General features: G+C 30.4%; 2 protein-coding genes and 1 non-coding gene across 3 annotated transcripts; 1 reads left to right on the top strand and 2 right to left on the bottom strand.

Annotated features, from left to right (window-relative positions):
* Positions 1 to 5,004: 5,004 nt before the first annotated feature.
* LOC108338804 (kinesin-like protein KIN-14N) lies at positions 5,005 to 10,915 on the bottom strand. Its single transcript, XM_017575834.2, has 17 exons — positions 10,659 to 10,915; positions 10,265 to 10,519; positions 9,942 to 10,086; positions 9,749 to 9,858; positions 9,521 to 9,640; positions 9,216 to 9,398; positions 8,413 to 8,622; positions 8,254 to 8,328; positions 7,508 to 7,654; positions 7,296 to 7,434; positions 7,083 to 7,192; positions 6,675 to 6,836; positions 6,365 to 6,564; positions 6,009 to 6,090; positions 5,797 to 5,901; positions 5,611 to 5,715; positions 5,005 to 5,392 (listed from the first exon to the last, which is right to left on the bottom strand). The coding sequence occupies exons 2-17, from the start codon at positions 10,457 to 10,459 to the stop codon at positions 5,213 to 5,215; spliced, it is 2,268 nt and encodes a 755-aa protein (XP_017431323.1). The 5' UTR covers positions 10,460 to 10,519; positions 10,659 to 10,915; the 3' UTR covers positions 5,005 to 5,212.
* A 6,405-nt stretch (positions 10,916 to 17,320) lies between these two features.
* TRNAA-AGC (transfer RNA alanine (anticodon AGC)) lies at positions 17,321 to 17,393 on the top strand. Its single transcript has one exon. It is a non-coding gene; the product is annotated as a tRNA-Ala (tRNA).
* Positions 17,394 to 21,551: 4,158 nt separating this feature from the next.
* Positions 21,552 to 23,263, bottom strand: LOC108340095 (21.7 kDa class VI heat shock protein). Its single transcript, XM_017577319.2, has 2 exons — positions 22,887 to 23,263; positions 21,552 to 21,883 (listed from the first exon to the last, which is right to left on the bottom strand). Exons 1-2 carry the CDS (start codon positions 23,185 to 23,187, stop codon positions 21,651 to 21,653), a joined length of 534 nt encoding a protein of 177 aa, XP_017432808.1. The 5' UTR covers positions 23,188 to 23,263; the 3' UTR covers positions 21,552 to 21,650.
* Between the last annotated feature and the right edge of the window lie 1,594 nt (positions 23,264 to 24,857).

Here is a 24,857-nt window from a genome sequence, read left to right as displayed (position 1 = left end):
TAATTGATTATCTTGAGTATAAAATGAGATTTTCTGATTCAAAACGAATTTTAACGCAACCTAAGGCAAACAATTCATAGAATCAGAGATAAACCACATCCTATACATAAATCTACTAAATTACAAAAGTTTTAACACAAGACTGTTACCAATAAGGAGTATTGGTAAATCTTGAAGAAAATTGTTTTGATGATGCTGCAAGAAGCTTTCGTTGAAAAAGATATTAGAATTATTTAAAAGCAATTTGTAGAAATTAAATATAGTAGGAAAGTCTTGTAAACTTTGTAAAACTTGCATTTTTAACTGCAATAATCGATTATGGAATGGCAATAATCGATTATCACAAAGTCATCCAGGAATAATCGATTATCACCTCATATAATCGATTATCACATTTTTGAAAAACCTGTAACGGACTTGAATAATCGATTATCACTTACAATAATCGATTATTCGTGGCAGTTGGGACATAACCTTAGATATTCAGAACAGCTGGCTATATATTGGGTTTCTGTGAAGATCAAAAGTGGAAGTTGTTGAACAGAAGCTCTTGCAGAATACTGATTGTCAGAGGAAGTTCTCAGAAGCTATAGTTCAAGTTCCCTTGCTTGGTCTCGTGAACAGGAGGGGCTCGTGTGTCGTGTGTCGATAGTCGGTGCAAGCTCTCTTCGAGTTAGCAAGGTGCTCTGCCTGGTCTCGTGAATAGGAGAAGCTCGCATTTCGTTTGTCGATAGTCGGAGCGGTTCTCTTCGAGTTGGCAGAGTGTTCTTCTTCCGGTTCGTTCATCGAAGGAAGGTTTATTTATCTGTTTTATTTACTATTTGTTGTAATCTGTGAAACATCTTTTTAGTGGAACTGTTAATCACTTTTTATAGTGATTAACGACTGGATGTAGATTTTGTTGAATCGAACCAGTATAAAAATTACTCGTGTGATTTTCTATTCCCTACATTTTTTATCTTTTACACATATCAACTGTTCGATAAATTTTCTGAAAGAAAATTAATTTTCTAAAAACAGACCAATTTATTTTAAAAAGGTGACCGAACACGCTTTCTGCTACTCTAAGATTTATTCCGCTGCGTTACACTCTGTCTGGTACCAACCTCCCCAACAACAATAGGATTAAGAAGAAGAAAGAAATAGATCTAATAATAACTATGACGATTATTATATATTAGTTAGTTTATGTACATATTATAGGATTTAAAAACACTTCTATACGTTTGTATTTACGATATTATATTATGTTTTTAATGATATGAACTTCATTATGACCACTACATTGCTTGATTGATTTTTGGATGTATCTGGATTTTGTGATTTTGATTGTCTTTGATTGTCCAAGTTCAAGGTGGTGGGAAGCAAATGTTGCTCACTACACTTGAATCTGTTTCGCATATTATCGATGGATCACCGACGGATATAGACCGTCGGTAATTACTAACAGATATAGGTCGTCGATAATTGTTTCCTATAAGGACATTATCGATGAATCTAAACATATCAATAATTCGTTAGAAAATATGCTATACCAATGGATTTTGGATATTTTTGACAGCTTATATTCGTCTTTAATTGCATGTATTTTTGAAAATTGGAATCGATTCCAAATATATTCTCTTTTGTTTGGAACTAATTCTAAGGTGTTGGATTCTATTCTCTCGTGCTTGGAACCAATTCCAAAGCTTTGGTTAGTTCTAAAATATGTGTTGTGTAGGAGGAAACATTAAACTAGTTGTACGAGGTGGTTCGAGAGTTGAACCAAAGGACTGTGGTGGTCATTGGTGGAGGTGACATGGTGGTGATTGTTTGTGGTGGATATGACTTCATTGTATGTGGTCATTGGTGGAGGTGACATGTTGAACGTCACCTTTTTGCGAGAAGTCTAGTGTTGGGCGTCACCTCTGGGTACTGGTAATGTATGTGTGAATATGTTTATCTTTTTTTACTATTTGAGATAGAGATAGATTTAAAATGAACTTTATGTATGTTTATGAGTATTATGATGATATTTTATTGATATGTGTGGTGATGGTGCTATGAGAATTTCAAAGAGAAATTCTTTGTGATGTAATTGTGTATGCATTGAGACATTAAGGGGGGGGGGTGTTAATAAGGAGATATCTCAATATTCTACCAACCACTCAACTCATATAGAGAGGAATGGTGGGGGACAGAATGACAAGAGGTCTTAGCCACTTTATTGTTGGTCTTAAGCACGAAAGGGACTAACTTTGTGAGTAGTAGGGTGATAACCTCTTTATTTATGGCTTTACAGAATATAAATACTACTACAAGTGCATGCCTACAATGAAACTCAATATCAAAGACATGTATTTGGATAATTGAGTCTAATGTTAACTATTTATGTGTGTTTATGAGTTATTGTATTTCATTAATGTTTAACTTATATATGATATGATTTAATTGTCTTAGAATAACTCTTTTGTGTCGCTTACCTTGTTGTTTTCTTTTGATATTTCTTATGTATTCGTTTGGTTTTTTTTTGTGATGATTACCTTATTAATATGAAAATATGAAGGATATGTATAGATATGTATGGATGCATATCTGATAGAAGACGATAATACAACAAAGTTTTCTCTTGGTCATATAGAAGTAATCCTTAGTTCTTTTAAATATATTTATTATTATAATTATTTCTTTTAGATAATGATATTAATAATATATTCATATTTTGAGACAATTTTTTTATTTTATCAATTTTATAACATTTTATTTTAACAATTATAAGCTGCTAAAATTAAGATATTACATTCAAATTTTTTTTCTATTTCCTCACGCTCATTCTTTAATCTATAGAGTGCTTAAATGCTCATACACATTTCTTTTACAATAAACCATGCACATGGCTCATTCCACATTACCATTCACACTTTTTAACCATGATAAAATATATAAACTAGTTGAACTATCATGTAAAATATAGAAACTCGGTTAATACTTCCTTAGTTCTAAAGATTTAGCATTTACAACGTCTTAAAATAATTTATGTTCTAAATTTACTATGTATTATTAATTTATTTTTGAAGTCGTGGTGCATAAATTACTTCAATCTTATTTATTGGAATAAATGTAATGTATTCATTAAGAGTGAAACTACTTTAGTAAATTTGTATAAAAAGATATATACTTATTGATATTCTTAATCTATGTTAAAACGTCAAAGTTTATGTAATTTAGGACGAAGGGAGTGTAAACCTAATGAAAAATTAGACAACAAACATAAAAGGTATAGATAAATCCCACAACTAACGTTCACATCTAATACTTTTTTCCCTCTTTTAATATATAAAAAATACTTATATACATTAATATTTAAAAAAAACTAGTAAGCGTGAGTTATTTACTATATAGAACTTGCAATTATGTATTTATATAATTTCTTTTACAAAGTAATATCAGTTTAGGGTTCACTGTGAATGAAAAAATCATGATCGAAAGGGATGAAGATGGTTAACTAGATTATTGGATAAAGATTAATCATTACAAAATTAAAAAATATAGTCAAACATAAACAATTCAATTAGAAGGAAGAATAATATAGACAGACGTAAACAATTCAACTAAAAAAAGAAAAAGAAGATAAAATTGAGAAAAAAGAAAATTACAAAACACTGTATCAAGTAGCTAAGAACGGCTTCTTCCTCCATCCCCATAAAATTTAAAATTCCTGTTCTGTTATATTAAAAAAATAAAAAAACATCTGCATGCTTCCTGCCAATGCGACCATTTCTAACTGCACTATTTTAAATAATGAATTAAAAGATTTTTATATGATGCTTATTTTTTTATTTTTATTTAATATAAAACTTAAACTCATCATTGTAATGGTGAAGTTTCTGTTTCTGATGGCTGCAGTGGACAACATATGGTTCAACCCATGGACGAGAGGGATGCGACCAGGGAGACTCAATCCAAAAGAGAACCAAAAATTTAAAAATACCTTCTCAAATATTTATTTTGAAACGTGACTAATGTATTTCAAAAGAAGAAAAAATATGTAAGACATTTTTTATTCACTATTTTAGAAGATTTTTTAGATTTAAAAATATACTTAGAATACTCATTTTGAAAAATATTTTTATACTTTAAATTAGATGTATTGAAATATATTTTTGGATTTGAGAACACCTTTTACAACATTTAATTCAAAATATAAAATATTTTTCTGAAATAAATATTTTTCAAACTTGAAATTTTTTTGATATATTCAATTCAAAATATAAAAATATTTTTAGATGGAGTGTTTTAAAATATATTTCAAAACATCAAATTAAAACTAAATGTATCTCTTTGTACTTTTTAGATTAAATATTTCAAGATTGTATATTTCAAATTACAAAAATTTATGAAACTGTATCTTGAAATTATGGAGGTGCGGGAAGAAAGACCCATATTTATTAGCTTTAGTTCACATTCAGTATCTGATGCAGAATCAGAAAAAAACAAACAAAAAATTCTCTTTTTGTGCAGAATCATATCCCTTTTTATTGTATTTTTCTGTTTTATTAGTGGAGAAAACAACACTAGTAATGTAAAACAAAAAGGAAATTTTTGTATCAAATTTAGACTGTGTAGAAAACAAATTTTGACTTTCTTGGAAGAACTCTCAAGACTGGTTCTTTAATAAAAGAAAAAAAAACTAAGCATTATGTAAAAACATACTGTTTTTTAGTCAACACAGCTTTTGATTGGTTCTTTCACACTGCTAAACGAAAATGCTTTATTTTAGATGGGTTTGGATTTTAGTTAAGAAATTTAAATCAATTTTTATCTCTCATTTAACGTTTGATAATTTTTCTTCACTTCCAGTTATAATACTAAAAGCAAACCAGTGTTATTACAGAAAGTGAGGTTATTTAGTACTTTCATTTTTGGAATATATAATAAAATCTTTTCATTGATATGCTTTGCAATCAAACTAGTTTTCCATTTCCACTGTCACAGACAATTCCTTTCCAATTTGTATAAGAGAAATGTTAGAAATAAATATATAACATTGAGCAGAATAACAAATTGAGCTGCTATAATGGGTTCTAAATGCATGCTTGGTAACTTTTCTTCACTATACAAGCTATATGCCGCTGTTAGAATCAATCTCATTTTCATTTTATTGTGGTATTCTCTCACACAGGCACTTGGTTGCCACAAAATGGTTAAAAAAACAAATACACATCTTTGAATATCAGAAATAGCTCAAACGAGACTCCATGGTACGTCCATTGGTTTGACGCCTAGGTGTTCCAATCTCACAAGCATTGACTCTTGATGCAAATCTGAGTGAGCACAGTGACTCACCAACAGAAGAAGGATCAGGTGAAATGTTCACAAACATTAGTGTCTTCGAGTCTCCACCTAGACATGGCTGTTCATCCATCATGTTCAAGACATTATTGTTAGATCATATCAAACCATCCCAGAGAAGACTTTGAAGACTGTTAGTATAAAAGTTAGCAAGCTTTCAACAACACATGATGATATATGGAAGGAAATGATTTAATAAGTCTTAATTTTTATATGGTTTTATTTTCTCATTTCTATCAATGTAAGACTTAGACTCATATTTAGAATTCTAACATTTACCTGAAGCAGATAGGTGAGCTTTGAGTTTCTGAATGGAACATGGTCCTCCTTCTTGGCTAAGGCAAATATAACATCACTCAATGATGATAAACTTTTGTTGATTGCCTGATCACAAATCAAAGAGTTTAAACCATTTGAAATCAAATAAGTACAAGAAAAAGTGAAAAGCAACATGGTGTTACATACCTGAGTTTCTTTCAACCTGTCCCCAGTTGATCCACTCTTTGAAAGACGCTCGCTACCAGCAAGATCAATGAGATTCAGAACACCTTGTACTTGTTGGTCAGTGCTCTGGAAGAAACACAAAACAGGTTGCATGGTGATGCAAGTAAGTGTGCCTATCAATGGTTGACATATATAAAACATGGTTTCCATAAGAGAAATATATATATATATACCTCATTTACACCGTATATTCGAAGAGTGAATACGAAATGACTTCTTGATGATTGTTCATTCATCTGGGTTTTTCCTACAGATCTAAAAGGATATAACCAGAAAAAGGAAAAACAAATACAGTTAAGTTGGGACATAAGAAAGGTAAGTGTTGTGTTCTGACTACTAAGAAAAACTAAATCAACATTTTGTTGCATTGAAATTATGTCAAATTATGTTGCACCAAACCAACCGCTCATTTTCTTAATCCTATTCAAAGCTATATAGTGATATTTTCTTAATACATCAACAAGTGTAGGACTACGATTTTAGTCATGAAATGGAAAAATGGAAATTTCAAACTCAGTAAATTGGTTACCTGCTATTTGCTGCTTGATTTAAAAGAAATGCAACCTCTTTAGCACTTTGAACATCCACTACCGTAAGGTCAGAAACTTGTGTATTTCCATTTGCATCATGTTTGATTGTATATTGTTTTCCAGGAGTACCATTTTCCACACGAGTTGTTGTAGATATCAGATCTCGAATCGTTTCATTGTATATTTCTAACATTGACACCTGCAAATTTTGCAAGGAACACCTTGTGATCTTTACTTCAACAACTTGTTTAAAATTTATACTAATTGCAGTGATGTGTGAAATTAAGAAAGACAAATATTCTACCTTACCTGCATTTCATATTTCCAGCCTTGAGGTTGTTGAGACTGCTTTGTTTGAAATATTTGTTCTAATGAACGAGGTATCAAGCCCTTTTCCTCAGGATGTCCAGGCCTTCCCATCATTGTATAGGTTTTCCCTGAACCTGTCTGACCATAGGCAAATATGCAAACCTGAAATGGAAAAAATATCATCATATTGCTATACATGCATGTACAAAAAGTATACATATTGGTTTACAAACAAGTATTCAAGAAAAGCAACATCCAACACCAAATCTAACAGATGACATGTGTCTTACAGTGCAGTCAGAACCATAGAATCACAAGGCAAAATAAGAGTGAGTATGAAAATAAAGGCTTTTAGAATTATGTTCTTCCGAAATTGACTAGTAAACTATGTAATAACTTTAAAGCTACCTTATAACCATCGAGAGCACTTTGTACAAGCTGTGAAATTTCTACAAAAACTTCTTCTTGTGATGCCTCTGGTGTAAAAACTTTATCAAATGTAAAAGCATGCTTTTGGCCTAAGAACAAAACAAGGGGCAACATGAGTTGACATTTTGGCAACATAATCTAATTCAACCAAGAAATAAAAGTAGTTTCAAATACATCACAACAGATATATACCATTTTGGGCCAGGTCAATGGCTCGTCCAGAAGTTTCCATTGATGTTGGATAACTGAAAATCTTGCCTTCTGTGCTACAACTTTCATCAGGTAATAAAGGCCTCACTCGACAGAATACACGAATGTTACCTTTTAACTCCTGTTAAAATGGAGATTATTAAGGTGTTAGCTTTTTTAATATTACCAACAAATATTTTGATTCAGTCAATTACCAAAATGGTATTATGCAATTTTTTCCGAAGCCTTTCCCCTTCTATAAGTTTATATTCTGCATCCGCCAACCGTCTTTGTAAATCATTTACAAACTTCTGTTGTCCTTCAAACTCTGTCCTTGTCTCGAATGCAGATATATCAGACACCTAACAAGAAACAAAAACAATAAATTAGAGCTAGATACATACCATAACGCATATGTCAAGGACTTACTCTCTCACGCTTAAGTTGTTAGCAAGAGGTTTATGGATAGTTTCATATCTAACAAGTTCTTCATCCGAGATCACTTGATCTTAAACAAGGCCAATGCATAAAGTCATTCTCCCTTACATTAAAATTAATATTGTTCCGGTAAATTCAATAGTTCCATATTGTCTAGGAGTCATGATTAAAAGTAATTTAAATACAACTTCTTTCTTCAATATTTTAATATGTTTTTTAAAGATAAAATCGTGACAGATTTCTGAACTCTTAAGCGATCAATACCTCGTATGTGATTATTGATCTTGGCGATGCTACTTAACGGACTTAAGGACAAATATTTCTTTTATTATAAGAATAGGGGCACCAATGATCAAACTTGCAGGACTTCACCATAAAGTTCAAATGCCATATCAAGGACCAACTCTCCTGAAAGCTTAAACTATTATGTAAAATTCATGAATGATACTGGTCTTTATCTAACAATATATCAAATGGCTTTACACCAAATAGTATACACCTTTTAAAAAAATGTCTTGATTACCTCCAGTTTCTTCTCTGCAGTTGCTAGCTGCTCTTCCAGTGCCTTTATCTGATTATCTTTCAAAGAACATTTTACCTGGGCAGGAAAATCATCTTCTCATGACCCAGCAATAACAAAATGACTTTCTATTTAATAAATAAATGGTGCACACACACCAACCTCCAGGTCATTCGCTTTTAATGTCAAGCTGTCCACTTCAGTGGAAGACTGTTTAGTAGATTCTTTAATTTTCTCTAATTCAGAACTTAGAGTTTGTACTTGAGATAATTGCCTATCTCTCTCATCTCTTACTTGCTGCAACTCTCCTCTAAGAGACGAAACTTCGGTAGCCAAGACATCCTTCTGTTTTATGGCCTCTTCTTGAGAAGACTAATCAAAGAACCAAGAAAACTGGGTAATATACCAGTGGCATGACAAGTAAGAAACACAGATAGAACCAAAAAGACAGAAAATCTAAGTTTAATAACTATGCTTATCCTAAATTTAGTGAAAGATAGTTATGATAAATTCAATTTCTAAAATTAATATATATATATATATATATATATATATATACATATAAATATTGCATCAGCTCTTAAAGCTCTGCAATGAACTGAATTTGGAAGGATATTGGCACTTTCAGTTCTTTAATCCTTCTTAAGAGATATAGCCCAGTCATTCAAAAAACCTATAGAAGAATTTTCAAATGTACAATATATTATTGAATATAGTCTACAAGCATTCATCTAATCATCCCCCATTGACACTAAAACACGAATAAATCATAATATTCTCCCCAATCACCTATTCATATCTGCAAAAATTTACAACTACCACCTTTTAGTGCTCATCGCAAAACCTTTTATGTGTATACAGATATAGAAAGTTATATATACACACATACATACATATATATATATATATATATATAGTTTACATGAATTCTTAATTGAAACAGTTTCCTGTGAAATAAAACTCACAACTGAAACAGTAAGTTGACCCCTTAACATGGTGATGTTCTCCACTACATTAGCCTTCTCTTTCTCTACGCGTTTAAGTTCATCTTCAACTGATGAAAGCTCAGAATGAAGTTTTCCATTGTACTGTTGTAAGCTTGTTATGTAATCCTGTAACCGCTTATACATTTCATTTAGTGATGCTATCTGCAGAAATTCAAAGGTGGACATTTATTTATCCGCATAATTCACACAACGGTTGAAGAAATTGAGGAGAAATATAAAGAATCGAAGAAACTCATAGCATTGGAATTGTAGTGTTGCTTTACCTTCTGATTTGCACTTTGGATTTCTCGTTGGGCTCTTCCAAGGTCCTCTGACAGAGTACTATGTGACCTCTCAATGTCAAGCCTAGCCTCTCTCTCTTTAGTAAGAGATTCCACTGCAGTCTTGCATTCACAAAGATAATAAAAAGTTTAGAGTTTATGCTAAACATTTCCTTTCACTATGTTTGTTTTCAAGTTTTAAAATACAATTGACCAAAAGATCTTTCTTACCGTCTTTTCTGTTTCTTCCTTTATCAGTTTTTCTTGCAAAGAAGTGCAATTCCTTCTCATTTCCGTAATAATTGAATTTAATTCTTCTTCCTTGATTTTAAGCAGCAACTCTATGATTCAAAGCATTCTATCAGTGAAAATCAACAAGGGTGTTTCATAATTGAACGGGGAGAAAATTGAAAACTAGTCTTACCAATTTCTGTGCATTTTTGCTGGGTCAATTCCAGTGAATTCTTTAACTTTTCCTGCTCTAGCGAGTAGTACATCTCAAGGTCTTGGAACCATCTGATGCAAACCTTAAGCCGTTTTATATAATCCACCATATTTTCACATCTTTCCTAAAATTATAAAAATTTGAAATTAAGATATGAGTAATCAAGGAATAACTCAAGTAACACTTTGTACCAAGTAAATCAAACAACACTTAATGCCATCTACCCTTCACAATTTGATTTCAAATCCAAATATCAGAACAAGCAATACACTCGAAAATTAAAATTCCAAACTTCAATAGACCTTATAATTAAATCTGTCTTTTCTCTTGGCTCTCTCATTTAGCAATGCTTCCACGTCCTCTCTTGTGAACTCTATGGCACCATAATCCGATCCAGCATTGCTTGGAGGAGCACTACTGGGGCCAAGATCGTGGCCACCGCCATTGACAACTGTGAAAGCTTGCCTTGTTCTTCCATTAATAGGAGTGCCCACCATTTTCTCAGCTCCAACTCTTTGCTCTATGTTGTCCAGAAGGAGCACATCACCCTCAAAGTTCTGAAACCTCAGCATGAAAAAAGACAATATTTTTAAGCATTGTGAGGCAGTGAAATTGAAGAACAAGAACAACCCATGATTTAAACTGAGGTAGAGATTGAAAACACGAATATAGAAATGGGAAGAAACAAAAGGGCACCTTTGAAGGAGGTGGAGGTGTGGATGTGAGTCATAATGGAGGCCGGTTCTGGTTTTTGGTGACCATTTTGAAGCACGGGCACTTAGTTAGAGAGGCATATGAGAGAGAGTGAGTAGTGTGGGGCCATGGATTGTTTTGAAAGATAACAAATACAAATATATCAAAAACTGTTGCTTTAGCAGGCAGGAAGATTGATGATCCACAAACACAAAGAAGAAAGAGAGAGAAATGAATAGTGTGGGAGAAGAAAGTAAAAAAATATGAAACAAAGTGAAACTTTTATACTTTGTTTCTTAATGCTTCTGCTTTAGATGATGATAGATTACATGCTGTTCTATTTGTTACTTTGTTTGGTACTGTGATGAATGAGTTCAAGTTTTAGTTTGGATTTCACCATCTTCTTTTGAACGTTCAAAATTAGCATAAACTCTCTGATTAAAGAAAAAATTTTAGTTTTAATTTTTGTTCTGAAAATGTGCATATTCAGAGGAGTTAATATCGGTGTATCAGAATGTAGGTTTTGGTTATTTCGATAAGATTTGTGACCGAATCTCAAAGGATGATAACATGTTTTATACAACAATAATTTGAGGATATTTATTAAATTTTAACATTTTTCTTTGGGTTTCACGTGTCATAAGATTCTTGTATAGCAGTCTCGTTTTCCATTATTGCCTTTTATCTTTACAAGTATTACAATCATAATATTCATCATTACAAATTTTGTTGAAGCTTTTAACCATCGAAATTTGAAAATATCAAACTTAATTATATCTATAGAGTAAATAGTGACTACTGAAAGTTAATGTTTTTAAATATCCAACATTACTATAATAGAGAGTTTTAATCTATAAACGGACATAGACCTTTTGATAAAATGAGATAACAAAAAGTTTATGGGGAAAATTATAGATAAAATATATTATTCAAGAAAAAAACATACCAACCCTTTGTAGAAAATTTATTCTTTTTTCTCTCTTTTACTAATATATCTTTGCTTTGCTTCTATCCACTCATATCTATAAGCATCAATTATTTAATTTGTTGACAAGTTATCTAATTATGGAATATTTGTTAGCAACCACTTAGGCGTGAGATTCAAATGAAACTTAGATACTAATTATATAGGTTTGGGTTGTTGCGTCTACTTAAAATAATAAAGTGCAAATTGAAAATGTTATGTAGTTATAAAATATCCGAATAAGTGTATAAACTATAAATGAAACATTTTTTTTCATAGTTTTATACCTTGATGAAATAGTATAACAAATGCTAACAAAACGATTATGTATAGTTTATATTATATATAAAAGATCTGAGTTGGATTAAACAAAAGGTATATGTACCTATGTATTGATGAACACATCAAGAAATTCAGAACTTTTGGTCATGAACAGGGTGATGTACAAAAATTGATAGTTTGGTGGAATCAAAGCTACCTTAAAGAATAAGAAATGGATGCTTTAACATGTAAGAATTATTGAACTATGTGCTTCGTTAAATTAGAGCATCAATTTGTACAAACTGAAATTACGATTTGCTAAACTACATTACGTCCTAAATTAAGTTTGTTAGTATTTATTTAAATTTCATTGAAAATTAATAAAATTCAGAGGGTGTTGTTTGTATTATTATGTTGTTAATAAAATACATATACATAATTCATCTGGTTGTCTGTCATCGACCGTCTGCCAAGACTTCACCTTACCATGGATGCACCTTATCATGGAGGAACGGAATTGTTTGAGTCGGTCATCAAAACTAACCTAGCTCTGATACCAATTGTAGGTGATTTATTACACACATGGTTCTCCATAATGATAAGATATTATCCGTTATGGATCAAATCCTTACAATTTTTTTTTTACCATTCTGAAATGTTTCTTATCATTCTGAAACTAATAGACATTAGTTTTTGAAAGGGTTAAATATGTTTTTAGTCCCTAAACTATTCGCCGTTTCTGGTTTTCGTCCCTCTTTCAAAGTAAGGTACAATTTGGTCCTCATTCTTTTCGAAACGTTCGTTTTAGTCCTCGAAATTTTGGTTTTAGTCCTCATTTGTTGCTAAATGAGGACCAAATTTTCAAACAGTGTTTAGTTTTCAAGGACTAAAACGAACGTTTCGAAAAGAATGAGGACCAAATTGTACCTTACTTTGAAAGAGGGACGAAAACCAGAAACGCCAATAGTTTAGGGATTAAAAACATATTTAACCCTTTTTGAAAATAATAAGGAAGACTTTTAGAAATAAATTTAAGCCAATACACAAGATAACTTAATCTACTTGCAATTTTATTATTTTTGACTTTTTCTCAATTATATATTATTCAAAATAAAGGAAACAATTATGTTGAAACCGATGGGTTGCTGAATATTTCATTTTAATCAAACTTCCCTAGCTATCTTGAAGGATATTTTTTGCTAAATATAATCTTTAAGCATAATTATGTTGTGCATGTGAATTTAGACAAGAATGTTCAGCAAAACTAGACAGATTCCCAAAATTATAAGTTATTCCTAAATCTCCAAGATTTCCACTTTAATGTTCCTCGCAAATAAATAAGGAAAAAAATAATATTTATTATTTCTCCTCTTGGTGCAAAAGGATCCAACACTTGCTCATCCAAATCCAAACGTTTTGCCAACCTGCTTAGAACTAAACAACTATTTTCTGTGTTGCTTTAGATTGAGGCTAGGAATTTTCTCTTTTATTTTCCAAGAAAAGTTAGTAACCAACTTTCTGTGCCAGCTTATAGTACTAGAATGGAATATACAGTGAAAGCACATCACATACCACCTCACATGCTTTAAGTCGTTGGTGTTTCCAATCACTTCTTGGTACTCAGCAACATTCTCTGTCCTTTTCCTCTTACTCCTTTATTAGGCTTCTTCTTCACCTATGCTTACAGAATTAATTCATTTTCTTTTTTAATTTATTGAGGTGCAGATCTCTCATTATTTAGATATAATATTAAATTATAGTATATATTTGATGAAAATAGTTAAGTTTAAAATTTATTTACATGTATATAATATAAGAGTTTATTTTAATAAAATATATTGGATCTATCATATTTGTGATTTGGTTTTAACAACAGAAATAACCTCACAAGTTTTAAATGAGTCATACACGTTGCATCTTGAATCTTGTATATTTTCTCATGTACATCGGATGCTGAGCTGAATTCTGATAGAGATGTTAGTAGTACTTAAATTGACGATCAAATTAACAAATATTATAAAGTAATAAATATAGTAATAATTGAACCTTCTTTTTATTTTATGAACATTGTTTATTTATATTATTTTAATGAACTTTTACTATTTTTAATGATCAACTTTCCATGTTGATTAATAAAAGATAATCTTATTAAATTGAGGATTTTATATAACATTAACTTACATCATTTCGATCCTATAATGTAGAGTATTTATATTTGACTATTCACAAATATAAAGTTGTGGTAAGTAGAATATAAAGTTATGTATGCAATTGAGTATCATATTCTCATATTGAGAATATAAAAGTTGATGCAATTGAATTTACATATAATAGTGTCGAAGTCATGGTAAGTAGAATAAAGTTAAAAAATGTTGATGTCTACATTACAATATGCTCAGATCTTGCTTGCCCTTTAAAGGTAGCAATTCAGTGTCAGCTAAAGTTCCAAGGGATCAATCAGAGACCCTTTAGTCTTTTCTTTGCATGAAATCTAGCAGCTTAATTAATATCTGAAAATGAATATAGATCTCACTAAATGACTCTTCTTAATCCAAAACTCCTAATAATTAATGTACTTTTTCTTTCATCATGATTGCTAGTTTCTCAAATAATCACTAAGTCACCCTTCAGATGCAGAAATATATGTCACTGTGGAATTTGGTGTCATTAATTTTGAAGAAAAAGAGATATTGATTTACCAATCACAACCTATGTCATATGCTTAATTATCACTTGGGTGTGTTATACACAAAGGTGTCTTCATCTACCAATTCAAGTAATTAGTTTATAAATAATATAGCATTATTTTTAGTTCTTCCATATTGCTGGAATTGACCAATTTTAAAAAAAATATATATTTTATTTTACATATGAGTTGCACATGATAACCTGAATATGACTAACTTATATATCTGGCTATTTTTTTCAGCGAGTTCAAGAGTGGTGACAAATGAGAAAGAGAATGAATTCAGATGAAAATATAAAAGTGTTTTTTATGGCCTTAGACAAACACGTTCTTTCGAATAGTAAGTGACAAAGAAAATTTAGTTTATTTATCCACCGTCTTGAAAATTAAAATAGTACTACTTTTTTTTTAAATTATCCTATTTGCTATGTCTGAAAATCCCGAGTAAGTTAAACATAAAATAATAATTTGGTCAGTGCTAAGTAAACCGTTACACTTTTTTTTCGTTAGTGACCGTTACTTATTTCAATTTTGATTAGATTAGTCGTTTGAAATCTCGTCCTCGGGAATAATTCTGTATTTTTTTTAATTAATAAATACTTGTTTGAAATTGTTTTCTAGTTAAACTTTTCTAATAAAACAAATCAGCACGAGAACTAAAAGAGAGTATTCCTTTGGTTTCTTTCTTTTATTATCATTTAAAGATTTTTTTTAATTGAAAACTAATGATTTTTCTTTATCTTAATAAAATAGTGAGAAAACATTTTTTTTATTTTTTTCGTTTTTATATCCACTATATATGTGTGTAAATTGATAATGATTACAAAAGTAAAGAGAACATAATTTCTCCTTTTACTCCAAATTTGGAAACTAAGTTTAAATTGAAATAAATGTTTGAGAAAAAAAGTCAACAATTGAAAAAAAACGCCAAAAATATGTGCTTAAGTATGTTTTCCTAGACTATTATTTCTTCCACAGTAAAACATTCCAATTTTTCATTGTTAAAATCTATAATTAACTCAAAATTATATAATTTAAAATAAAACTTCATTTTCATCTTATTAAAAAATTTAATTACAAAGATATTTTATTGAAAAAAGAAACTTAAAAGACATTATATTCCAAATATCTCCTGATTGATTATTTTCTCTAAAATCAAAACATTTTATAAAAGAATAAAAATTTTCAAATAATTTTTTTAATAAACTAATAAAACAAATATAAAATAAATAAATAAATTTTTTTCCATACGCAACGTGTTCAAAAGGCAGACTTTTCAATAAAAAATGAAGTAATTATTCAACGGGCAATCTCCTTAACAAAAAGTGAAATACATTATCTTATAGCCTCCCTAACTAACCAAGATTGAAACATATCACATTGACACGGTAGTCTCTCCGACAAAAAGTGAAACATTTTGCCTTTACACAATAATCTCACCAACCATAAGTGAAGCACATCACCCTCACATAGTAGTCTCTCCAACCAAAAGTGAAATACATCGCCTTCACACCGCCTTTCTGACCAAAAGTGTAACATACATAGTAGCCTCTCTAACCAAAAGTGGAACATATTGTCCTCAAACAACAACCTTCCCGACCAAAAGTGAAACACATCACTCTTATATACATTCACAAATAACAAAACACATGTTCACCTTTACAAAACTCATCATTTGAATCCATGCACCCAAATACTCGTGCAATTTCAGAAAATATCATCTTCATAATTTTAAACAATAAATTCAAAATACTCATTAAAATTCGAAACATCATTCTTCTTAAATTCAAAAGACATATACATACAAGAAAACAAGAACACAAAAGCTTTCATACTTTTTTTTTTCACTTATTTCTCCTTCCTCTTCAAAAATCAACATTTACTCTTTTGTGTTTGAATCTTATTCTTACTTTTTCTTCAAATCTACTCAGTTATTTTTTTCTCATCCAAGTATCCACTCACTCTTAGTATATATATTTATAAGTTTCGTTCTCACTCTTAAAATCTTAAATATTTTTAAAAAAATTTAGATAATCTTCTAATAACCATAAAATATCACACACACACATATATATATATATATATATATATATATATATATATATATTACCTTTCTATTTCTCTTAGAAAATCTTGTTAAATATCATGTATATAACAAAAATCACACACATAATAAATCTAATATTTTTTTAATAAATATATTTTAAAAAAATCTCATATATAAATTATATTTTCAAAAAAATTATATTATAATAATAAATTTATATCTTTTAAATAAAATAAATCTCTTAAATAATTAGTAAACCTTAAATCTTTTTAAATAAAAAACAATAAACCACCTTGAATATATATTTTCTAATTATTATAATTTTTATAGAATTTTACACTTAAATATAAATAAAAATATTTAATTACATTCCAATTAATTAATTAATTACATTCATTTATTTTTATAATTTCATAAAAAGATATTTTTTATCCTTTGTTAATAACTATGTAAATGCCTTCACGTAAAAATATTTTTAAAATAATAAAATTAAATAAAAATTTACTCATAATTGGATCAGCCAAACGTAAATACTTTTCATATTAAGTTTGGAAGAAGTACAAATCAACATCTGTATGTAAATACATGGGACAAAAATATGAAATAAAAGGAAAATATTATAGGAGACTTTCTAGTATTCATTTCAATTAGAGTAAATGAAAATATTAAAAATAAAATATCATTCATTTGCTTAAATAATGTAGCATGGGGATGTAGCTCAGATGGTAGAGCGCTCGCTTAGCATGCGAGAGGTACGGGGATCGATACCCCGCATCTCCACTTTTATATGGCAGTGAGAAAATTTTTATTGGACCTTCTCCATATTTTTATTTATTTTCTTAAAATTTTGTTGACTGGTTTTCATTATATTGTGTGTCTAGGCATAAGGTTGTAAATTATTGAAAGAAGCAATAATATAATATAAAGAAAAAGGAGAAGAAGATGAAGGAAGCAAAAGAAGATAATAGTGGGTTTGTTTGGTAGTACGGAATAGCATGTGGATGTAAAGAATGAGTAAGAAGAATAATAATAATTAGTGTAGGTGTAGATGGAGGCATGAGTTTGAGTTGGATCAGAATGTTTCATTACCTACGCCCACATGTTAAAACCGCGACAAATTATAATTAATACATGCTACGTAACTCACTCTAAATACATAATAATATAGTTTCTAAAAAACAAAAATTGTTGGAAATTGAGTTTCAGCCTGTCTATTAAAGAGAATTTTTCCCTTGAATCTACTCTCTAAAAGATTGAATATAGAAGATTCTAAAACTGGATGTGATCATAGACTTAATGTGTGAATTATAGGATAATTATATCATTTTGTTAAGTTGTAAGAGATAATTTTGTCAATAAGTTATACTGTTTTGAAAGTGAATAAATATTTAAATTGATAATTGATAAGTTTTTGATTAATATTTGTAAAAATTCATCTACATAATTGATATTCTGTATTAAACATAAAAAGAATCGTGTCTCCTTATAAATACGACTTAAACGTAATATAAAAAATTGAAAATTTCAGTTTATTTACATGAAAAGTTTCAATTAGAGACCTATTTTCTATAAGATACTTATTTAAAGACCAGTTTAGGTATTAATTCTGAATTTGATCATGATATTTATATTTTGTTATGACTAATATAATAAAATGTACAATTCAAATAGATTAATTCATAATTTGTATAGTAAAATGTAATTGTTATATTGAAACGGTTTAAATAAGAATCAAATACAATATCTTTACATAGATCATCCTCATAACAACGAAGTGCATCTTTAATCACTATTTCAACTAATTGGACTAAATTGATATTGATTTATCTATATATCTATTACTATATGTGATGTGATGCATAATAATCTTGGTTGTTTTCATGCTTATAAAGTTTGAAATGATTATTTTTTTCATTTGTCATGAGGGTCACATTAAAGAGAATCCAACAAATAAAAAAATATTACAAGGGGTCCATTATAATTTGGATTAGGAAGTATGTGATTATATAGTTAGTGAGGGAGGTGTTGTTTAAATGACAAGAAGCCACTTTGTTCAATGCATTTTGTTTTGAGTATGATTGTGTGAAACTGTTTTCACATGTAAATCTTTAATTGCAACAAGAATTTTTGCCCATCCATGGGGCCTCTATTATTATCCTGTCTCCAATCATTCTATTTTCTTTCCATTAATCATGTTGCCAACATTACATCAACTTAACCAGTTATTAATTATTACCATTATTTACTACATTTTCCTTCCAAAAATCCGACACTTATTTACTAGGAAAATACGGGCAATTAATTATGTTTTTTTACGACAATTATTCAGGAATCATTATTGTTGAAACATTATACTAAGTTAATTAATTTTAACTTTTTTTTATAATGAGAAACAAACCACAACAGTTATTTATAAAACTTTTATTATATTGAAACAATTTTGTGATATAATATTTCCTCAAAGTACTAATTTTTTTAAAATCGTTTAATATAGACTTCAATTTAAGAAAAATTAAGTTTTTTTAAAATGTGGTGACATTTTTAAACTTTTTTACATAATTACAGGTTGGATTTTAAAATAATCAAAATCTATACTAATTTTGCAAATAAGTATAATTTTAAAAAATAATTTTAAAATATTATTGATGATTTTTTAAAAATATTTGTGCAATTATAAAAGTGGAAACCTAAAATTATTTAAATTTTTTAAAAAATATTATTATTATTATTTTTTAATTTTATCTATATATAGAAAGAGGATAAACTTCAGTTTTACAAATAACCAAAACCTATTCTTATATTAGAGTTAATTTTTCATATATTTAGAATTGTACTAAAAGCGTTTGATTTTGTTTTATTGTCCGGATTCAACAAATCGTCTTTTTTTATTTCCTTAGCTAACATGAAAACTTTCAACTCTGCAGAAATAGAAGTGATGAAATTAAAGTAGTTTGCTTGGAATAATATAGAAAGATTTGGGAGAAGAAAATGAAAAAGCAGTAATATTTTAATTTTATTTTATATTTTAGATTTGATTGTAGTTTTGGTTCTAATTTTTTTCTACAATTTTAGTCCCTTAATTTATAATTATTCATAATTTTGTTTACGAAATTAATCTCTTAGTTTTCAATTATAGATGACTATGTTCCATTTTGAGTTTAATTATTCATAATTTTTTACTACTTTAAATATGACACTGAGAAGTAAAAAAAACGCACGATACTTATAACTTTCATTACATTATTAACAATTATAGCAGCTATATAAGAACTTGATATTGAATGTAATTTGACAGTGATATAGTTTTAAAACTAAAAATTGAAGAAAAAAAAACTTATGTATAATTTAAAATTAAGAGATCAAATTTTGTAAAAAGAAAATTTGTGGACCAAAATTATATAACTTAAAACTAAAATCAGGAAGAGAAAATTTAGAAATCAAAAGTGTGGATTCTGTACAATACGGAGCGAAAATTACAATTAAGTATTTTTATATTTTGTTTCAACTAAATATATATTTGATTTTTGTATTTTTTTTTCATAGGCTTCTACTAACTTTTTTCTTTGCTTTCATCTATTCAATTTTTTGTTATATTGAACCCTTGAATTTTAAATTGTATACCTGATATTTGTGTCCCTCATATTTTCTTTAAACATTTAATTTGAGAATTCTTGATTCCAAACATGAAATTGGGTAGGTCATTCCTCTTTCTAGATATTTAGTTTCTCATGCTCCATTTCCTTTCCTTTCATTCAATATTTTTGAAAAGGCCAGCACCACTTGTACGCCACATGCCTATAATATCTACGGAAAATATATTTTAACATATTTATGGAATATGTTGAAAAGAATGAAACAAACTAAAATATTCCCTATTCAATTTATAGGTATAAATAACTTACCTATTCATCATAAAACTTTCCTTAATATTAATTCAATGTGTCCCTTATACCCAGAAATTATGACATAATATAAGACTTTCTTTTGTTCTAGAGACAAAATATATTATATTGTAGGTTGCGAACCTCGCTTTACAAACCGATTTTATAAAAATGAGTTAGGCTTAAACTTATTTTTTAATATAGTATGTTGAGTCTATCTTAACGAGATCAATTTATAAAAATAATTTCAACCCTCAATCTCAAAAACATTTGTGATTGTAAACTGTTTCAGTATAATTGTTGAGGCCGAGATGCGAATCTGATGAATGACGTCTTCTCCTTCCAGCAATGTAGATATCCTTATGTCTTCCTCTTGCACAGGGCTCTTCAGGGAGAATGGAGTGGTACCTACGAAGGCACTTCGACGCTCAAATCAGAAAAAGGAATGACAGAACCTTTTTAGTTCAATAATGGAAAAATAATCTTTTCTCCTCTCTCTCTGAATTATCAAAAACGTACCTTTTTCTCTTCTGGTTTTTCATATTTAACCTAAAAGTAAGATAAACCGTTTACTTAAAAATCCGGTTGGTTGGAGAACTCAACTGCTTGGAAGACACAACCGCTTGGTCGTGCTTGATACCAAGTTAGTTGGTTCCGTGATTTGCGATATCATGGCCAGATATTTCTAACCACTTATTCTTTAGTTTATCCGGATTGACTGATCCAGTCTGGCTAAAGCTGACCGAACATTTGTTGACTCTTACCTTTGATTGGGTTGATTTGACCCATGTTGATCGTTTGGGTTAAGTAACAGACGATAGTTATTAAGACGATTGATGTTAGGAGCGACAATGACGAGCATATGATATGGCGATCGTTCTGTCTAGTAGGTTGATGATCGTTCGGGAGTGATCGTGTGATAACTTGTTAATATGTGACTTGTTTATTCTTGATAGTCGTCTGGGTAAAAGCGATCGTTTAGTCGCTAGTTCAATCTACTATTGACAATCGCTCGACTCAGATATCCTACCATACATAAACATTTCACTAAAATTAATTGTCCAATAGTATGGTTATACTATTATGGTTCTATGTTTGTGAAATATAATACATACTGTTACAACCTCTACTATAACTTAATCTGCATGAAACCACATCAAGAACACTTTGGTATTCTTACTTCCAAAATTCTTCCATTACGAATGTGAGCTTCAATAATCTTCAAATCTGCATTCTCTGGCATCTCTAACCTTCGAACATATCCATGTTCCCACCAATGGCCACACCTCCAATCACTTGCCTTTGAAACTTTTTGTGGCTTCCACTGTCCACTAATTTCCACAACCTTCCCGTTATCAACATGGATTTGAATGTTACTTATCTCAGTTCCTGTTTCAACAAAATCAAAGTTAGAGTTCTACTAGTAAATCACTTTTCCACCCCAGGCTTCATCTCATTCTCAATCACTCAATTTCATTTTTGGTTCGTTATTTGATTGATTGATTAACTCTATGCTTAGTTACATGAGAAGTTTCTATATTTTCTAACACACCTTTCTCTTTTAAAAATTATGTGTATAAGAGTTAAATAAGAAGTTAACATTACCAAATTTTACTGATTCTCAATCAAGTTTTGTCAATGATAAAAAATAAAATTTAAAGTTTTTAGTTGTGATATATAAGTATGTTTTATTTTTTGTTATTGAAATAATTCCTTATTTTTTTTACTCCTTCTAAACTTGAAAATTATTATAATCTATTTGAAAATTATTCTAATTAATATGTCACTTACTAGTGTTTATTTGTTAAAAAAAATCAAATGATCATGGCAAAGTGTATGCATGTTACTATAAATGATATAATAACAGCACCAAATATATATTTTATAAATTAAGATATATACAATATATATTATTTATCTATCTTAAAATGATTTTTGAAATCAAAATAATTAGTTTAAAGTTTGAAAAGATGTAAACAAAGAAAAACAATTATTAGGAATTAAAATAAAAATTCATACGTTTTAAAAGGAGTAAAAACAATTTAAATACAATGGAATTAAAAAAATTATAACAGCTAACTTATTTTACATGCATTTTAATTAGGTTTGATGTGTGAAGCCTTGAAATATGTTTAAAATAATAAATGGAATATTAAATTGTTAATTAACATTTCTCATTTCCAAATATTGAATCATATGGTAAAGAAGAATTTGATACCAAGCGTGGAGGTTTCCTTGTCTCCACCCATAGTTTCTCCAAGATATAATAAAATTCATTATGCTTTTTAATTTACAGATTTTAAAAACATTATATGACTTTTTGAACACATTCAGATGATGAAAACAACTATAAAACAAGAACGGTAGGTGTAATTGCAGAACTTTGTGGTACCTGGTATTTCTGCAGTTAACATGTAACCTTCATCTGTTTGATACCAATCTACAGTGTTGTGGTTGGAGAGATGAGACAGCAAGATGTCTGACTCAAACTCCCATAGAGGGAAGGCATCAGAAGGATCAAAGAACTTTCCAAACAACATTGGACTGAAAAGTGAGCCATCACCAAAAATCTTGAGCTGTGCTGGATTGGCCTGGCTCAACAATCTTCTGAAAACATCTTCTCCAAGTGGAACACACCATTGATGTGGAGTTTGATCATCTGTTCCAACTTGGAGCTTCTTAGAACTTGTCATTGATCCAACGAGACTCAATAATTTGAGAGATTGGTAGAGGGAAATTTTCTGGTCTTTCTCTTGTGATGGAAGGGAAGCACTTTATAAAGTAGAGAATAATTTCATTTAGAATATTTGGAAGCCTTTATAGCTAAGCAGAATATTTTCTTTTCAATACCTTGCTTTGAAACAAAGATAAACTATGTCATATATCAAGTCTATAAATAAACTTCCATGAACACTTTTTTCATGAAGAAAAATAAAAATAAAAAAATGATTTGTTTTCAAAAGTTAAAATTAAGAATTTAGAGAAATTATATTAGAACTTAGAGATATAATTTAGGTATAAATTAATTTTAGTTTATATTACTTTTTAAGTATATTTTATCCGAAATTTATTAGAATATATTCGTATAATTGCATATAATATTCAAATAATGTGGGTGACTAATGTTTTTATTAAGCTCCAAGCTTAATAAGTGATATTGTAATTATGTGATACGGGGTTTATTATTGTTAACATGGAATATGCACTAGTACAAAATGTGCTTTTAAACTCGCACAATAGACCTCTCTTTAAACCAAACCGCTGTCTATTCAGATACGGTGGCAGTTTCGTAATTAATGAGACCTTATAGGCCTCGGTTCAGACTAGACCGGTGCCAAAAAGGGCTACCACTTCGGTTGTGAAAGCAACCGGTGCCTAATTAGTGGTTTTTGACACGGTTTCTGACGCGGTTAAGAGAAACCCGAGGTGGAAGGGGTATACTGCATCGGTTGGTAGGAAGGACCGAGGCGTATAAGCCTCTACTACCTCAGGCCCAAGAAGGACCGAGGCATATAAGCCTCTTATTTCCCTAAATTTTTTCCCCAAATTGAACGAAAACCTAGCCCCCTCGCTCTCGCCTACCCTCGCTCTCGCCTCCCCTCGCTCTCGCCTCCCCTCGCTCTCGCCTACCCTCGCTCTCGCCTCTCCTCGCTCTCGCCTCCCCTCGCTCTCGCCTCCCCTCGCTCTCGCCTCCCTCCCCTCACTCTCGCCTCCCTCCCTCTCGCCTCCCTCCCCTCGGTCTCGCCTCCCTCGCTCTCGCCTCCCTCCCCTCGCTCTCGCCTTCCTCCCCTCGGTCTCGCCTCCCTCGCTCTCGCCTCCCCTCGCTCTCTCGTTGGCTTGCTCTCTCGCTGGCTCGCTCTCTCGCTCCGTCGCTCTCTCGGTCTCGCTCTGAAGACTACTGCTCCAAAATCTCCTGCGAGTGCGTCGCCTTTGGAGGGAAGAGCAAGCGGTGGTGGTGCGTCAATGGTGGCGGCGGTGATAGTGGTGGTGGTGGTGGTCAGATTAGGGTTTTTCTGATGTTGATGGTGGTGGTGCGAATTAGGGTTTGATGACGGCGGAGGAGAAGGAGAAGCGGCGGAGGCAAATGCGGAGGGCGGAGGAACGATGCTCATGAGCGCCGCTTCGGGTAGCTGCTTCAGGTTTCAGGCAGCTGTGACCGTCGCTGGAGAGCTTTTGACCGTAGTTGCTTTGGGTTTTGCATTTGGTTTCAATAGAGTTTTGCATTTTGTTGAATTGAATCTGAGAATGATCTTTTGAATCTGAGATTTTGTTTTGATTTGTTTTACTTGCTTCCTTTGTACGTTTGTTTGGTCTGGTTTTGAATCTGAGCATGATCAAGTTCATTGGAGGTGCTGTTAACTTT

This window comes from Vigna angularis, chromosome 5 (assembly GCF_016808095.1).
Source record: "Vigna angularis cultivar LongXiaoDou No.4 chromosome 5, ASM1680809v1, whole genome shotgun sequence".
NCBI classification, from domain to species: domain Eukaryota; kingdom Viridiplantae; phylum Streptophyta; class Magnoliopsida; order Fabales; family Fabaceae; genus Vigna; species Vigna angularis.
Note: the sequence above shows the minus strand (reverse complement) of the source record. Positions and strands in the feature narration are given on the sequence as shown.

Excerpts from the sequence above, each read along its gene's own strand:
- LOC108338804 (XM_017575834.2), bottom strand. The coding sequence starts at position 10,459 with ATGGTGGGCACTCCTATTAATGGAAGAACAAGGCAAGCTTTCACAGTT. Across the intron at positions 9,641-9,748 it reads AGGAAGAAACAGAAAAGACG|ACTGCAGTGGAATCTCTTAC; the intron begins GTAAGAAAGATC and ends TGTGAATGCAAG. Across the intron at positions 7,435-7,507 it reads AATTGCATAATACCATTTTG|GAGTTAAAAGGTAACATTCG; the intron begins GTAATTGACTGA and ends CCATTTTAACAG.
- LOC108340095 (XM_017577319.2), bottom strand. The coding sequence starts at position 23,187 with ATGACAAGTTCTAAGAAGCTCCAAGTTGGAACAGATGATCAAACTCCA. Across the intron at positions 21,884-22,886 it reads GTTAACTGCAGAAATACCAG|GAACTGAGATAAGTAACATT; the intron begins GTACCACAAAGT and ends TTGTTGAAACAG.